This window comes from Malaya genurostris, chromosome 2, assembly GCF_030247185.1.
Source record: "Malaya genurostris strain Urasoe2022 chromosome 2, Malgen_1.1, whole genome shotgun sequence".
NCBI classification, from domain to species: Eukaryota; Metazoa; Arthropoda; class Insecta; order Diptera; family Culicidae; genus Malaya; species Malaya genurostris.
The window spans coordinates 18,431,358-18,450,439 of NC_080571.1; the positions used below are offsets into that span (position 1 = coordinate 18,431,358).

A 19,082-nucleotide genomic window follows, 5' to 3' on the forward strand; every position below is an offset into this window, starting at 1 on the left:
TGAAAATATTTCTGAAACAAATCAGAATAGACAAGTATATTATATTATACCAGGAAGTAGCTCTAAAAATATGAACTACAAACAAAAAATAGATACTAGCCGTTGTAGTTCTTGCTGTGGCACAGTGTAGTCTCAAAGGACAATATTCCAAATAGTTATTGGAACTTGGAATATCTTCTACAGATTTGAGAGCAGCAATTAGTTTATGTGGTTTCTTAAAAACCTTTGAAAATTTTCCGAAAAGTTTAGAATACGGTTTAATTTGTTACACTTTTTTAGAAAAATTCCTTTTCGCCAGAGAGCAAACCTATGTTTAATTGATCTTTGTAAATATTCAACTACCTGGATCTCAAAGCAGAATCACGAGAACGTTGACGTTGTCGATGATTAACATTCTTCAAACGAATGAGCACTTTTAGTTTCAAATTCTTAGCTTCAATTATGTAATGATCCAAATGATCTTTCGCTGTATCAATGTCAGCAACAAAATAATATCATGATTCACATGATTAAAGACTGTCCCAGAAAGTATGGACGCACTTTGATTTCGCTGTAAATAATTCACAAGTGTTAGATATTCAAATTTTATTCGATATATTGATAATATTAAACTACAACAACAGAATATTATTCTCAACATTTGCTACTTAGCCATTGTAGACTAGCTCTCGCACCTTCTTCCGAACGTTCCTCATTAAATTCCATACAGACTTCTTGGCGACAAATTTTGACACTTTTTTCCAATCTTTTTCGAACTGTTGAATGGTTTCGGCTGCAGAAACGTGTTTCCTAAGATGTGCCTTCGTTAATGTCCAAAATTCCTCAATTGGTCGAAGTTGTGGACAATTTGGTGGATTCATGTCTTTTGGGACGAAAGTGACATTTTTGGTAGTATACCATTCTACCGTTGATTTCGAGTAGTGGCAAGAAGCAAGATCTGGCCAGAAGACAACAGGATCCTTGTGGCTTCGAATCATGGGTAGAAGTCGTTTTTGTAAACATTCCTTGATGTGTATTTCGCTGTTCATTAAAGCAGTGGTGATGAAGAGTACCGAAATCTTACCGCAGCTACAAATTGCTTGCCAGACCATAGCTTTCTTAACAAATTTTTCAACTTTAATCGATGTCTCGGACTGGTTTAACACTTCCCCTTCTCGCAACGTATAATATTGTGGTTCCGGGAAATTTGTAATCGAGTTTCACGTAGGTTTCGTCGTCCATGATTATGCAGTTCAAATTTCCAGCAAGAATCGTATTGTATAGCTTTCGAGCTCTCGGCCTAATCGATGCTTCTTGTTTCGGACTACGTTTTGGTTGTTTCTGCTTCTTATAGATTCAAAGATTCAAACGTTCTTTAGCACGAAGAACATTTGACTTCGAAGTGCCCACTTTTTTGACTACATCCCGAACTGAAACCTCCTTCTTTTGCTCGAACGCCTTCAGTTTACATTTATCCAACTGAGGGTTTGCAGGACCTTTTTTTTCGACTCGTTTTCGGTTTATCCTCAAAGGCATTTCGCACGGCTTTTTCACTTACTCCTTCCATTTTTGCTATCTTTTTCAGTTACAGTCCGCGTTCTGTGCACCATTTGTACACAATTTTTCAACGTTGTTCTGCTGAAAGTCCACGCATTTCGAAACAAACTAATAAAAACGAATAAACAACTGCACAAGTGGTTAGAGAAGACTGTAAACAACAGGACGCAGCCATGAAAATTGACAGATTCTGAACCATTGCGAAATGGCAGCGGTTTTTGGTTGCGTCCATACTTTCTGCGACAGTCTTTATCCATCTTAAATCTGAATCAAAACCAATTAGCTCTATGATATTTGTATATATAACTAATTGGATTAATGTAATGAGTAATCAGTTGACTACAAGTGTAACTCTGATCTATTACAACCAGATCACTTGTACAGGGGTTTCTCACGGAAGAGAAACAAGTTGAACTAATTAGACATAGAACTGAAAAATGACCAGAAGTATCTTTCCTGAACTGCTTTGCATTTTGGTCCCCCATTACGAAAAAAATAGATCGATATATTGTGAGTTTTTTGCAAATCGCATTTTAAGAAATTTATTTCTTCACCAGTGCGTTGCACAGTGGTTCGAGAAAACAATATTTTCGCTATTAAATATTATTTTTTTTGTAGTTTGTGTCTCCAAAAAGTTGTTTAAAATCCACTTTTGATGTAAAAAGTCTCTAGGATGGTACATGTTTGGATTTAAATCTGGAACTTAACTTTCTTAATTAGATTTAAAAATTATTTCACTTTGGAGCATAGTTGTAGGAAATTGTACTTTGATTGACTTTGCTGAAGAAGCCAACTGTGTATCTCTTCATTTGATCGAGTTACATCAATTTTTCGGAAACAAGCAGGGTGGCTTTTGAAAAATCACTTTGTTTATTCTAACTTTTTTGTGACAAGAAATCTAATTATTACGCACAATTTTGTTCAAATAAATTTTTCAGTAAAAGCTACCATTCAAAAGTGGTAATTGTTTTTTCGTTGAAAACTAGTAAACCTTCTAAAATCAATATTTTACAGATGCCAGATCGAACGAAATTAGTTCTATATGCGCAATAATTAAATTGGCAACTCATCGGAAAACGATTTTCAAGTAAAACTGCTCACAACAAAGTTTGAATAAAAATAGTGATTTTTCAAGAGCCAATCAATTCATGAAATCTATTTTATCGCTGGACTATATTTACCATTCCAATGCACAGTGGGTCGAAACGAGAAATTAGCGAGACAAAGTATTTTCGCTATTAAATATCTGAAGAAGCCAACTTTGCAGCTCTTCATTTGATCGAGTTTCTCGGAGAAAAAGTTTGGCTCTTACTTTTCTCCGAAAAACTCGATCAAATGAAGAGCTGTAAAGTTGGCTTCTTCAGAAAAGTTGCTCTGAATATGATTTTCTACAACTTTGCTATAAAGAGCAATAATTCTAAAATGACATGTAAACCAGACGATGGCAGCTTTTTCGAGTTGAAAGCAATTGCATAATTATATTGATTTAAACTATTTACAGCAATAAATGCTGGAAGATCATAACACCCATATACCATTCGAATCAGTTCGTCGAGATCAACAAATGCGTGTGTGACAAATAATTTCACTCAATTTTCTCGGGAATGACTCAACCGTTTTCTACAAACTCAGATTCATATGAATAGTCGTATGCTCTTACACAAGGTTCCTGAATTACGTTAGGATCCGACTTCTGGTTTAGGTACAACAGGATGATATGTGAAACGAAATCAAAATAGTGTTACTCATTTTTCTCGTAGATGGCTGAACCGAACTAAGATTCAAATGAAATCTAGGAACCATAAAAGATTAAAATGAAAGGTCTAAAGATCCTATAAAATATTTCGCTTTTTAGTCAGATCCAACTTCCGGTTTATGAGATGATTAGTATAAAAATGTCCATTCCGCACAAATTTATTAGGTTTATCGGGTTTGCAGATTTGGATAGTCGATAACTAAATAAACTTATCTCAGTTTTTGCGGTATTCAGTTTTCGATTCGGAAGGTACCCAACAATTTTTTTCGCATTACGATTTCTCAAAGATGTCTACACTGATTTTCAAACAGTTTGAATCAAATGTAAACTATACAGCTCTTGAGGTTGATTTAATTGACTTCGGCTACACCGATTTATCGAATTCCGGTTCCAGTATCGAATCGTTTCTCAAAGCTTAATCATTTTCTCAAAAAAGTCCAAATCAAATTTCAACTACAAAAATTCAAATTAAAGAATTTATGGTCCCATACAAAATTAATGAATTTTATCCGATTCTGGAATTACAGGGTGATGAGTTTTTAAAATTCATACCGATATAGAAGATGACACTCCACAAAAGCTTCAAAGTTGGACTCAAAACTATTGTCATATTAATTCATGGCCATTCGAATCGTTTTCGGCTATGCTGGTTCTTGAATATTGGTTCTGGTAGTACCGTGATTAATTGTAAGCTCTAAAATGGAATTAATTTCGACATTTCATGGAAGGTTCAATAGATTCTTAGACGTTTAGATTAAAATTCGATCCGATTCGCAGTTTCGACATTACAGGGTAATGAGTGAATAGAACTTTAAATTGCCGCTTGAATATCATTAAAATAATGTCATGCGAACTAAAACACCGAAGTATATTCATGCAAAAAACACATGCGGATGATAAAAAAGGTATCATCTCACTGCTAGATGGATTAAGCACGTTTTTAGCGGAGATATTGATATGTTTGTGCAAGCTATTTATACCCTTTTCCAGTGCACAGTGGTCCCAATTACTCCAAAATGCGTTTTTTAGTTGAATTCACCAATTAAACGTGCTGTCATTTCTTAGCTACAGCACACTCCATTTCCGTTCAACAATTTTTTTAGTTGAATTAGACAAATAAAATGTTGTTTTCAACCAACATGAACGGTTGAATTGGCTTCTGCAATTTGCAGCTATATGGCGTACTGTTACCGAAAAAACGTTAACCCGTAATGACTACTAGCCACTAGATGGCACACTACTGCCGAAAACAATTCTTCAGTCGCGGTTGTCTTTTTTATATTGGCAGGTATAGATACGATGTTGTATTGGAGAAAAATACATAAACGAAAAATAAACTTCTTTTAAAAAAATTTCCTTCTAAAAAACTGTTTTCTTCATTTGACTTCGCGAAATCGACTCTCTCGCTGAAAACATTGAGCGCTCGGAAAATAAAAACCGAATATGTACAAGTCAATGAGAATTTCGTGTTGGATTGAAATATTGCTGGTTTGTGTCCATGATATGCGCCAACATTCTCTAAAAACAAGAGTTTTGTTTTAGCAAAGTAAATCCTGAATTTCAACTAATTTAATAGTTATTTTGGATTTTTTTTTGTTAAAATCAACTAATTCAAAAACAGTAATACGAATTGGGTGCAGAGCTAATTTCTGTATTTCCCGTGTAGGTTGTGAATTGCATTGGGTGCCGGTCTTACACGCCTGTTGTCGTATGTTTGAGCTTCAACCTGGAAGTAGTATTAGTCTGTAACTAATGGCCGGCTAGCCTCGTCACGAGACCCTTCTCGTTATCACAGGGTCGGCAACCGCGATAGGGAAACTTACGAAGAGACACTCCAATCTCAACTTGGCCACGACTCGACAGCAATCGTACGGGGCACGCAAGAAATGTGGCAACAGGACAATATTACGTACCGTTAAATTTAAGAATTTATTCAGGATATATGAAGTAATTAAAGAAATGAAGAAATTATAAAAACTTGACTCACTGGTCGTCGCGTCGATGATGGCGGATTCCTCGTGATGATGTCGAAGAGGCTCGATGACTGCCGACTACCTCTGGTCGGACTCCTCGTGGTTTTTCACCTAGCACTATCTCCGATGGAAACGATCGCGGATGGAGCGACTCACTTTAGAGCGGGTTTCACTATTGGCACGGATTAGAAATCTCGCTTTTCCGCACTTTTAATTCCGTACTTCCCGGCGTTAACACAGGCACTTTTATCGCGAGTTTTATCGGATACCCGTCTCGGGGGTGACGCTTCTGTACACCCAATCTTATCCCGCACTTCCGAGCTTTTTTTTCTCACCGGACAGAACGATGGCACTTACGAGGTGTTATTTAATTTGAGATCACTAACGATCGATCTCCGCGAACAATCACCCACTTAATTTTTCAAATAAACGACGCCTTTAGCAGTCGGACTTTTAGGCTTTCACACTGAATTGACTTACTTTCAATTGGTCTCCAGGAAAAAACAGGACGCGAATTAGGCAGAACAGGGCTTTTATAGCCAGTGAGTTTGCCTTTCGGATGTTGGGCCGACACAATAGCCCTCGCTCGGCAAACTAAATTTTATTCTTCGGCAGATCATGCGATCATCCGAATTGTCGCTCGGTCGTATATTTCGGCCCGCATATCGCACAGGTTGGAATCTTCGATGTTCTCAATACGCCTCAAACCAGAGAGTCCCCTACCGTCCCTAATCTTACAGCTTCGAAATTCGAAATTAGTTACTTACCTAACTAGCTCCTGATTGGCTGTTGGTATGAGCAAATGGTCCCACTTGACGACACATGGAATATTTTTTTGCCGCTCTGCTTGCATTCAAGATTGTTCTCTTTTTCTCGAACTAGCATGATAACGAAATACTAATACCAACGCCGTATGCTTTCGATCGTATGAATGGTCTCACTAGACGGTACAACAGTTCTTTTTACCGTTCTGTCTGCAATTTGGATCTATTGTTAATTTTTTTCCAAATGCGACGCTACGACGACTTACACGTTCTCGAGCAGATATAAAAATTTAATTCAAAATAGATTGATACTTTATCTTGAATTTTATCTTTATATAAAACTAACTTTTTCTTGCGTGAAATTTACATTTACCAACAATAATTTTGTTTAGCAAAACTGACACCCGGTCAATTGCTATAGGGTGGAACCTTGCCAAAGGTTACAAGTCTCAGTAGGAACGTAGTACTAGCCATGCAATGATTATGTACGCTAAGAACCGACTGCAAAGTCTGTTGAAACTCGTGCGAGTTTCGGCAGACTAGCCGTGGGCACACTGTACTTTTGTGAGATGGTTTTACTAAGGTAAATTTTCTTTTTCAGGTCCACACATGCCGAGCCAGTCGAGAGGACAACCGCTCCAAAGTATGCCACCTCATCTACAGCAAAGTCTAATTCAACAACAGCAGCACCATCAGCAGCTCCTAATGAACAGCCACCACCAGCAGGAACTGATGAACGGAATGGGGCCATCTCACCCGATGGATATGCGAGGCTATGCCCCCAACGGAAACAATAGTGAGTAGTAAATAGTCTAACTGCCGTAGCCAATCCGATTGAATTAGCTGCTCTGATTTTTTTTACTTAATTCCATTGTACCATCGCTCGGCTTTTGCTTCCCGTGTATCCGTTTTAGGATAGAAAATGCCCTTGTTTATTTGTTTTAGCTATTTATTTATGCGCTTTAGCAGCTTTTGTGAAGTGCTTTTGGTCCCTAAACATCTGAATACTATTTTCTTCAGTACGAATTTATGATTTACTGGGATTCGTTCCCGCGAGCTGCTCTTACATATTTAACCCTCACACATCCAATCACCTGTTACAGATGGATCAAATAACCTGGTCAGAGCTCTGGCAGGAGCTTCCGGGCGGAACGATTTGCACTACGCGGCCGATTCCGTTTCGTCGGCAATGTCGTCACTAGTGCGAGAACTGAATTCAGGTATCTACTGATCTCCCGTTCCCAGCAAAACAAAAAAAAAAATTGAAATAATAAACCACGGAAATGATCTGCATTCGGTGCCTCTGGGCACCTTATTCGGCGAGGGTGTAGGGAAGGAATCACCTCCCTGTTTGTGTCCGTTGTTTTTTGGAGCAAACCTCGCATTAAAGCACCTCTTGTTTGTGTTCTTTATTTCAACTGTAATTGGCCGTACGGTGATTGTTGAAATTTATTCTCTGCACATCACAATGCTCTCTCTTCAGTTTGCCAGAAATCCTATTCGGAATTATGTATATTAGTTTTGATGTCTCATCTGTTTGTTTGTCTATTTGTGTCATGTCACCAACTGATTTTATGTAGTTGCTCGATGTTTCCTACAATAAGCTTTGCCATTGTTAATTCGCCACACTTCGACACGAACTTAGTTCAAAGCCAAATTTTGTCTGCACTTTGTCACATCCCTGCCTATGAACAGTTAATTGAATACTTGAACTGAAATTTTTATTAGAAAACTGCACCTAATTGGAGTCAGATTTCCAAGATTCCCCATAGAATTCCACAGTTAAAGATCATAATGAGTACGTGATGGTTTGTCAATGTTTGAATTTTGGACGAGATCTCTTATCACCTATTCGAACTCCACTTCCGAGTATGAGCGTAGTATTGCTTTCAAATCATACATCTTAAACTATTTAAAAAACTCATTATCCGCAGCTTTCGCCAGTGTAGTTCCGCGCGTATATGTTTCATCATTTAGTAGTTATTTAAAAAAAAAAAAACAACACCTTTTGTTAATGCTTGATCAGTTACGAATCTCATCACAAAGTGACATGCAGTATGTTTTTAACTAACTAGTCTCAAGCGTAGCCAACCAAAAGTTGATCTTCAACCGTCATCTAGTCTCTATTTCTCAGTGTGCGTAAATTGGTCGTCCGTGTGTGCGTGTAATTATAAGCAAATCCAACGTATCGCAGAGTAACCGATCCGTGCTCTAAGACATTCTGTTGCCATGGCTAAACTTGTGTTCCCATACTCTAAGCATCTAACCTTTTGACGCCCAACCGGGAATAACCTACATTACGGTATTAAATTTCTAGGTACTTCTCCGCCGGAGAGCGCATTTCTTAAGGAGAGAAGAGTCTAACTCCGCAAATTCACCGGCAGGATGCTTTCCTCGCGCACAAACCCGCGTACAAAACTAGCACATTCAAAAGAACCAAAAAAATAATTGAAAATGCTGGCTGCTTAGGCTTCCGTATTCAACCAACTAATAACTACTACACAGCCTTCCTACGAACTCGCAGTTCTACAGTCTTCACCATAGTTGTTTTATTTGCCCACCAGCTCTGTCTGTTTCACCCGTCAACCCAAACCCACGTGGACGAATCCGTTTTGATTTGCTCCCAGGTTCTCCATGGCACCAGCAACACTGCGTTCACATTGCCAAGCCTGCCTTGTTTTTACGATCAATCAGCTAAACAATCGAGAAGACATGATATAAAAGACACTAGTAAACAACCATACCTGAGGCACTTTACACTTTAGTTCAGTTACCAAACTTACACTTTAGTTTAGTTAAAACAAAAAAAAACAAAAAAAAAGATGATTTAGCGATCCAAACGACTAACACAAAAGCCCTCTTTCCAACACCAAAATGAAATTGATGCTTTTTCACACCAATTGTAACAACCAATCCAAACAAACCCTTTCACACTGAATACCAACACGCGAATATCTTTCAGAAGGATCGGACGATGAGTACATGCATTACCATGTCAGACATCCGCTAGGTAAGCTATGAACTGAACTAACGCCAGCTAAAGTCCCAAATGGAGTTCGTACTAAGCGTACGTCATTGTATGATTTGACAGTTTATTGTTGTTCATCACGACGGTCGGAGTTACTGAGCGTAACAAACTTTAGATCAAGTATCCATCAGTAGAGAAATAAATATAATTTTGTTTTACTCCACAGTATGTTCAGATTTGTTGTATTTCTTTAACTACTATCAGCGTTCCCTTTCATGCACAACCCTGCACCTGAATGGTTTGAAAATAAGTGGAACCAACAGCAAAAAGCATTCTTTCTTCGGAAATTTGTTAGATTAGGTCAGGACGAATTGGTTGAAACCAAATTGACACACAATCTTTGAAATAATACTGCAAAGTCAGGTCAATGCACAGTGGTTTGAATCGATAAAAACGTAAACTTATTTCTCTAGCTGCTAAACCCTCGATCCGATATATCAGGTGTACAACTTTGCTTCCGCCGTTTTCCGATAAGTGGCTGTACCGGCTGAGGCTGGTTAAAATACATAGATGATAATGCCATTAAAGTTAGTGTGTACAGTGCCTAACGAATTTTCAACGCCGTTTCAGTGACAGTTGTTCTTGTTTTCGTATTATTCACGCTCGAAAATGTCTGTTTATGTGCCCAATTCTCGCCATTTGCGGGAAGTTTTACTTTTCTGTTACAATTCGAAAAAAATGCAACTGAAGCGCATCGAATGCTTTCAGAAACTTACGGTGATGTTGCTTTGAGTAAAAGAACGTGTCGGGAGTGGTTTCAGCGTTTTAAAAATGGTGATTTCGATGTCGAAGACAAACATGATGGTGGAAGAGAAAAAACCTTCAAAGATGAATAACAATTTACTACGAGCTCTTAAAACCGGGTGAAACCATCACAGGAGATCGCTACCGAACGCAACTGATGCGCCTTAGTCGCGCGCTACAAGAAAAGCGGCCACAGTATCAAGAGCGACATGGCAAAGTCATCCTCCAACACGACAATGCTCGGCCTCACGTCGCAAAAGTGGTCAAAAAGTACCTGGAAACGCTGAAATGGGAAGTCTTACCCCACCCGCCGTATTCCTCAGATGTCGCCACTTCTGACTTCCACCTATTCCGTTCGATGACACACGGCCTGGCAGATCAACATTTTCAATCCTTCGAAGTGTTGGAAAAATGGATTGCTTCATGGATAGCGTCAAAAAAGGACTCCTTTTTTCGTGCCGGGATCCGAAAATTGCCGGAAAGATGGGAGAAAGTTGTCGTTAACGACGGACAATACTTTGAATAATACATCTGTAAGCACTTTTTCGCAATGAAGCTTTAAATTTTGGAGAAAAAAAACGGTGGAAGCAAAGTTGTACATAATACATAGCTTCTTCGGAGAACTCATTCACAAAAATATGCCTCGTGATTTGATCACAATAAAGAGTGTGCAAAGCCTACTATGATAAAAGTTCATTTCAACAACTTTTTTCTCTTAGGAGATAGAAAAATGATGTCGTCCACAAAGTTTTAGAACTTCTAACGGGAAAAAACTTTGCCGAAGAAGCTATAGGTTTAACACAAAAATTTTCGTTTGAAACCACTTAAAATCAATTTGTGTACATAACTTTTTACGAAATTGTTTTCAATGTCTATGATGTTCAAGACACTAACTAAAAACGTAAAACTACAATTTTTTATTGTAGACTGTGTACGATTTGGCCTAGTCATTACAAAGTTATTTAACATTTTAACTTTTATGTATATTAACTTTAAATACTTATACGGAACAGGGTCGCAGTCCAAACTGCACATACATAAACTTTTTGTAAAGCTTATATCAAGTAACGAAGTGCGTAACGTGGCACTTTTAAGGGGTAACTTACAATCTTAGAAAAACGGCCATTGTTGCAAAACGCAAAAGCAGTTTTCTTCGCTATAGTTAAATGGAAATCCAAAAGACAAATATCTGTTTGTTAGAAACAGTATTCTAAACAAACTGATGTTTTTTCTTTAAGATTTATCAAGCAGTAACGGAGGAAGCTGCTTTCGCATTTTTCAACAATGGCTGTTTCTCTGAGATTATAAGTAGAACCTTAAATTATGTAAATAAGATCAGAAAAATAGAGTGCTTTTTGAACCATTTTCTTATGAAAAACGTACAAAAAAAAATTGTTTACCTGGATATTACTCGTTTTACATTTACATCGATGACGGTTTTGAAATCAAGTATCATTGACATAAAAGCACATTTTAATAAACCAAAAATAGTGGCTTTAGTGAAAAAGCACTCTATATTTCGTTATCTTATCTACACAATTTAAAAGGGCCACGTTACGCACTCCGTAACTTTATATTACTTGATTTAAGATTTCTAAAAACTATATGTATGTTATTCAGGGGTTTGGCTAAAAGCCGTTTTTGTGCTTTGGGCACATAACCGATTTCACTATTCTTTACGTTTCGTCTTCGACTCGTTGTCGACTTACTGCAAAAACTAAAACAGTTCAATTTGAACCGCTAAGCAGACGTAAAGTTAACGCTATTCGCGAAATACTTTTTCATATAACTTTGTAAGGACATGATCAAATCGTACACAGTCATCAACAAAAATTGTAATTTTACGTTTTCAATAATTGACTCGAACTTTGTTGACATTGAAAACAATTGAGAAAAAAGTTATGTGCAAAAATAAAAAGATTTTAGGGGTTTCAAACGAAAATGCTTCATATGTCCGAAAATTTTTGTGTTGGACCAAAAGTTTCATCGGCAATGTTTTTTCTAGTTAAAAGTTCTAAAACTTTTGTCTTTCGTTTCTCTATCTCTTAAGGGAAGGAAAAAAAGTTGTTGAAATGAATGTTTATTATAGTAGGCTTTGCACATTTCTCATTGTAATCAAATCACGAGTTATATTTTTATGAATGAGTTCTCCGGAGAAACTAAGTGTATCGGATCAACGGTTTAGCAGCTAGTGAATTAAATTCACGTTTTTATCGACCCAAACCACTGTGGAACGGTACACCCAGGCAAAAAATATATGGAATTTCATAATGATATCGTATGGTTTTTAACCACAATAATATCCAAAGACCTATCCAAATTCCTATGAAGTCACGAAAATTAAAAGTCTTATGAAATTCATTCGAAAGTTTTTGGTACATTCTGCGAAATATCTATGACAAACATAACTTCTCTCATATACTGTCGAAATTAAGATGTTCGTATGAAAACTATAATAGGGTAAGGGCTCCCTATTTCATCTCAGCTCCAATTTTCATCTCATTCCTTCACCTCATAACTTTGAACATTAATCATATCTTTAAACGTACCTGAACGAAACTGTGGATCGTTTTTAAACATTTATTCTAAGTTTTGCCACACTTTCCAATTGAAAAAAATAGTTTAAAAACCTTCAACGATCGCTTTTTTCATTTAAAATAAACTCACTTTTTGATTTAGGAACCACTTTCGTCTGAAGTTTCACAAATCATCATGTTTCTGAATATTTACTAATCGGCTCGTCTCAAAACATGATCACTATTTCACATAATTACACAACTATTCAATGTTGGATGACCTTATAGTTAGTAATGTTCACTTTCCACTTGTTTAATCAACGATTGAAGACTTTTTAAATTATCTGATAAGCAATAAAGGTATAAAAAATATGAGATGAAAAATTGCACTTAATTCACTTGATTGCGCTTTATTTTCATCTCATTTCGTGTCGCAAGGTTGCCAATTTTCTCATAATGTTAAATAAAAAAATTATTTTTTCTTCTTTGAATTATCATCAACAAGTATTTTTTGGTATCCGTGACATTAGTTTAATTATATCATTGATATTTATATATAAATAAAACTGTTTTACCAAATAGAGCGTTTTAAATACTAATCAAATTACCATTGTGGCAATTCTAGTAGCACTGGTTTCTTTCCGCTATACGTCACCATAACACTGTTCACAGTGTGTGTTTATCGGCTGTGCACAGAGATGCCAGATATTTTCATAGAAAATATGTATATGCTCTATTCTGTTTTCACTAATAAAATGAATCAGTTCAAATTGGTTTAAAATTTTAATTTTTTTTATTATCAAATATTTACACAAAAGATTTCCATTTTAACATGTGATTTGTCCGTTGATTAATAAACTTTCAAAGAAGTACTGCAATCAAATACTAACAGATACTCAGAGAGAAAAGTCTAACGTTTTACTTCTCACTTTTTATGAACCTTTACAAATCTGTAATCTGATTTAACGAACGCGAACGCAAAAATTTATACAATACAGATAAATCTGTATGAATGGCATCTCTGGTTCTACATTTTGTTTTTAGAAGGTCTAATGCCTAAATAGTAACAATTCTTTTTAAGGAAAATTCTGACATTTTGAACCTGAGAGTGTAATAGTGCAATATTTTGGTTTTGATTGCTGTCGCCATTGCTAATTTATGGGATGAATAAAGGACCAACGATAGGATGAATACAAAACCTTCGAGATGGAATTAGGAGCACAGTAGTGAACATATCAGAAGTGTTTTTAGCTGATTTTTTAATTATTCTTTTAATTTCCAAGGAATGTGAATCAATTCCCAATGTGGAGCAAGGCGAATTACGCAGAAATATGAAAAAATCGTAGTGATTTTGGCGGCTAAATCAGGTTTTTAAGGTAACGTCCTTACAAATGAGATGAAATAGGGAGCCCTTACGTTAGTAATAGATGAGATACATATTTCAAAGTCATACACACTATATTAAAGGTAAATTTCATATTAATCCTTTGAAATGATAATTTTGGTGATTTTTTATGCATCACAAGATTTGCCTTATGATTTTCACTACTCATTTTGCTTAAGTGTACGATACAGGATGTGTACAGTGTTTAAAGGGTGTATTCGATAAAAATGGCACACACCTTCCATTCGAATCCTGCTCGAAGAACAAACCTTTTTACCAAAGTCTTCTATACTTTTTCAAGATGTTTGATATGGCTGCTCGATTACCAATGGAAATTGACCTTCAATATCAACTTCACTTCTCAAAATAGCCATGTAGTGTCGGTAGCGGTTCACAATTGGCTAAGAATAACACTACGGTCCACCTGTCCCGGTGGAATCAGCTTACCAAACAGATAAGCCGTGTGGCATCCGGCGGAATTATTTCAATCAAGAACTGATCCACTGATTTCCTGTTCCATGTCGTAAAAAGATTTCGACTCAAAGTTGGGTAGCGGCTGGTAAGAGTGTAGAACCGGTTTGGTATTCTGACTGGTTTGCTTTGATCAAAAGTAACCCAGTGAATTTCGTCACGAACCGCATCGGATCGAAAGAACAGGAAATCGATTCGATCGCAGGGCATCAACCGTGTAAATCCAATAACGCATCGACATTATTGATTATCTAGGAAAAAAATGTCCAACGGAAGTCGCCCGTTGGTCCAATTCGTTGGACCGTTGAATGTCCAATAAATCGTTCAACTGGAGAACGATTCTAGACTTTTTTGCCGATTTTGAAAGAGACCATTGAACCGAGTGTCATTCTTTTCGTTCATCAAACCCATTGTTGAGCCATTTTCAATACGAGAAGTCGGAGCCCCGTTGGACTAGATTTACTCGAGAATTTTGGAATTTAGTAACTATCTAGTTTTCTAATAAACACTTCATACCTGTAGAATACTTCTACTTCGCGTTTAAAAATATTACATTTCCTCTATATATGAAGAACACACATATTTTCACATTATTTAAAAAAAATACAACAACAAACCGCTCCAACAAATTAAATGAGTATTTCGTTCGGCAAACGCTTCATGCCCAAATACATCTAAACGCTTTCTCAGTGGGTTTCCAACCCTAAATATAGGGTCAGAATGTTTTTCTGACCTGAAAAGACTTTATGGTTGTGGATGCGATGGATGCAAAATTGCCCGATGATGGTTCGATCGCGGCACTGCGATCGGACTGGTGTTATGCTCAATCGGTCAGTTGATCTGACTGATGCAGCTAGACAAAATTTACTGGGTAAGCTAATGAACACTAAAAATCAAGTTTACTTATTTTTTGAGGAGAAATCACTCATTGTCGAGCTCTTCTATAAGCTACCCAAAATTAAGATTTTTTTACAGACCCAAAATTAGGTTGTTATCTACTCAAACTTTGACTTGATCGTAAAAATGGGTACCGTGTTTAGCCATGGCATAACACTTTGGGGAACTTACATTTACCTAAATTTTGAGGTCGTCACTCGTTACCTAAAATTGAGGAGATGCACTTTTGTTGATTTTGGGTAGGTTTTGACCCAAAATTAGATAGCGACTGGTGAGAGTGAAGGATGTGATTCCCAATTGATAATCAAGAGTTTCCAATTTCTACACGCCGTTCTCTGCCAGAACTTGACAGTAATGTACAATCGCGATCTTATCCGTAAAGCTTGTGAAATTAATTTTTTGTTTATAATTTTACATGAAACGGTCCTCTATAGGATTTAATTTAAAAACGAACAAACCTAGACAGAAGTGACCGATAATACTCGGTAAATCTAAGTCTGTTGGGCTTAATATAGATTTTTTTCAACATGACATGCTTTAACCGAAATGATCCTTTCAACGGAACGTCATTCGAGGACATGGCTCTCGTGAAACGGATTTCGACGAAGCGGCTTTTGACAAAACGGTTTGCTATTCATATTTTGAGTGGCCATACAAAACTTATCTAGTGAATATTGGACAAATTCTCACATTAGTTCTACTCAAAACGTTCAATAAAATTACACACAATCGTTGGAAGAATGCTTTTTGCTGTAAGTTAAATAAAAAGAGCATATAAAAAATCTCTTTCCATCAATCAGCATTTTTTGTGTTTAATAGTGTCCAAATTATTACTTCATGGCTGACTAATCTTGAATAATACAAAATTACTTACCTTTTGCAGATTTCGATGAAATGCACATGACCAGTCATGAGTGGAGCGACAAGGTTTGCATATCCGAAACAACAAAATTACATGGAAAGAAAGAATTATAATCAATGCTTCCCCTTTTCAGGACAACGCCCAGTGGCAGGAGCAGTTCGCTCAGTGGAGTCTCAACCCTCAGAATCAGTAAGTGCGAAACCGTACCACAGAGAACAGATGCGAACGTTAAAGTGGTCGTTAGAAAGAAAAAAAACGAGCAACTGGCCCAGCACTTGCTTTAAATACCACCAGGGGCGTTTCAATCGGCTAGCAGACTACAGGAACTTGCGCGCAAACTTTCGTACGATTGCAATTTGATAATAAATCACCAGAGGCGCTACAATCGAGTAGCAGACTCGGAAAACCGTTCACAGGAATATCGACGCAAAAATGATTATGATGAAAATTTTTACACAACCAGTGGAGTCTATTCTCTGTGACCGAATGTTAGCGAAATGGAAACTAGATCTTTGTAATAGCTTTAGAAGTGAACAAAGAGTAATAGCAAAATAGATATCAAGTTGAAAAATATGTAAAACGACATACCTTTTCAAATGAAAAGAAAACCAAGAAAGTTACTGGAATTCACGTTTTAAATATTTGATAGAACCGAGTAACAAGTTTTCCAATATTTGAAATGGCATGCCGGTGCAAACGGTGTTTTCATATGTTATTATCGAAAAAAGAACTATGACGGGAACCCTTATGAATCAATTTTTCTTGTAGTGAAAACAAGTTCGAAATACAACAAAACAAATCTCATACATCTAGAAAATTACTTGCTTATCATATCATTACCGAAACATATACAAATTCATAATCAATCATAAGCGGAACGCAAAGACAGTTATTCACCCGCAAAAATTTGCTGGGAAAGTATCTCAAAGAACTTTTTAGTTTAGGTCAGTAGCTTTTAAGTGATGTAAATTTCCACTTCATTCGTCGATATTCTAGCGAGTATAATCAAACAGTTTGTTGTGATCTTTAAGTTAACTGCAAGTATTTATTAATACCTATTCAAACCTGACGTAGCAAAACGATTCCATTCCAATAAGAAACAGGAAAGTTACTTAACTATTGTCTTCGTTGTATCACTTTTTTCGATTTTTATTACAGTGCGCTACTGCAAACGCATATTATAAAAGTATGTCGAATTTATGTTTTTCTACAATGTTTGGCCATCATTGAACTAGATCAAGCTCCTTAAACGCACACATGTACAAAATAATTTAGTAATATGAACCCTTAATAATAGGTTAATTCAATAGATAACTAATGTTTTAACAGAAAACACTATTTCGCTATAAAAAAATGCATCAATTCTTCACCCAAAACAGTGAACCAATTCTCAAAAGAATTTAGCGAATATTTTAACTCGCTCATGAAACTTACCCTAACTAACCTCTCTTTCGACAAAGACCAGCTCGATGCAAGATAACATAACCTAGCAAAAATACTCCGAAGAAGTGTATCGTGAATTATCTAACCAAAGTAACTAACGAAAAAATCGACGTCCATGAAAAAGAAACCAATCCAAGCAAACTGAGTGGTGTTTAGCAAACAAAATTGTGTGTTGGAAACAGTTTAGCAGCTTACGTATTCAGACAAACAAAAAAAAACTTTGTTTTTCACAAATGCAAACAATATCTGAACTAATCATTCGATTTCTGTAAAGTCAACGGAATTTTCTTCCGAAAGTATAGGAACAATGATAACAATCGGAAAGCATAGAGCACACCCATTTTGTTATAACCGTGCATGTTTAGGCTAGGGACAACAATCAAGTCATAAATAGTCAAAGAGCTCTACCACAGTTGACGTAGGACTACGCTGCTTTGTGGAAAATACCATTTATTGATTATGACAATAAAATTGTTCTATTTATTTTGTTTGTTAAAGTGTGTTAAAGCCATCTTGAACTTAGGTTAACATTTATTAGTAGAAAAACAAATTGCAAATTTACTGTGTTTAGGGTAGTTTAATTGGGAAAATAACTTCCCGAATAAGAAAATTTCGGGTTTCGTGTCCAGTTTCTGTGGTATTTTATTCGCAAATTTTCATTTCTGCTATTTTTCGTCGGTCCTATTCCAATTCATTTTGCCGCCAATTCATCAGTACGCAGAACAATTTCATGATTAACAACAAGAATCCTTCCAGGGACTCGAAAATACGAGAAACGATTCGCGAGATCAGCGCCGTTGAATATATAGGTAGTTTTTTGCTCAGAATGCAAATGCTCTCCAACAGTCATCGTTTTTCCAGCGAATTTCTTTATAGCATTTTTAAGAAATATTCCAACATAAGAATCAACAGCGTAGTCCTACGTCAAAGTAAAACCAAAGTAAAAGTCATTGTAAAACCGTAAAATGACTTATCGAATCAGCTTCTAGGATGCATATTTAGCAAAAAAAAATACAAATTTTGGCTCAAAACAGAATGAAATAATAGAAGGAGATAGACGCATTAGCAAATTTACTTTGTGAAGTTGACAATTAATGACACTGTTAGATACTTTCCAGGTCAACATGTGATTTTCGAACGAGTACTTACCTGAAGTTGCAACGAGACTCATTCAAACGCATTGAAGAAGTGACATAGAAAAACAGTTGTCACTAACTATAATATAATTATTAATAGATCGGTGAAGAGGTGCAATTAGTTCTTGTTGATATACTACACAAACAAACTTATTGAAAGGAAATGTATTCATGAATAAAAAAAAGACAAAAGAAAGAAATTTGAAACAAATAAATCAATACAATAACCAAATCATACTGAAAATAATTGGTGTTGTAATTTAGTATGTGTAAAACTCCTTTCTGCAGAACTAAAACAAGCAACCCATGGCTCCAAGTAAAAACTTTAAGGACTATTGGTGTGGGACTTAACCGAATATGTAGCGTGTTTCATTTTCAAATTTCCATAGATCGATGTGACGATGGTCTTAGCGATTTGCACACCGATATCATCATGTTTTCTGCTAATTGACAAGAGTTGATTGATATCAATCCAAATTAAACTGAACATCTCAACAGTCACAATTTTCGGTCGCCCCCATTTCCATCGTTACTTCATCTACTTTCCGGAAGGACTACAACTCATCATTTGG

The 19,082-nt window shown here is 36.3% G+C and overlaps 1 protein-coding gene across 9 annotated transcripts in view; it reads left to right on the plus strand.

Annotated features, from left to right (window-relative positions):
- Positions 1 to 18,757, plus strand: part of LOC131432466 (dystrobrevin beta) — a 121,476-nt gene extending 102,719 nt beyond the window's left edge. For 3 of the 9 annotated variants that reach the window (XM_058598760.1, XM_058598761.1, XM_058598759.1), the window contains 5 exons: positions 6,631 to 6,825; positions 7,133 to 7,249; positions 8,992 to 9,039; positions 15,953 to 15,996; positions 16,065 to 18,757. In XM_058598760.1, the coding sequence (XP_058454743.1) occupies positions 6,631 to 6,825; positions 7,133 to 7,249; positions 8,992 to 9,039; positions 15,953 to 15,996; positions 16,065 to 16,124 (464 nt within the window). In that variant the 3' untranslated portion in view covers positions 16,125 to 18,757. Of the gene's footprint in view, positions 1 to 6,630; positions 6,826 to 7,132; positions 7,250 to 8,346; positions 15,997 to 16,064 lie in introns of all 9 variants that reach the window. The other 6 variants (XR_009229867.1, XR_009229866.1, XM_058598762.1 and 3 more) reach the window with 6 other exon arrangements.
- The last annotated feature ends 325 nt before the right edge of the window (positions 18,758 to 19,082 follow it).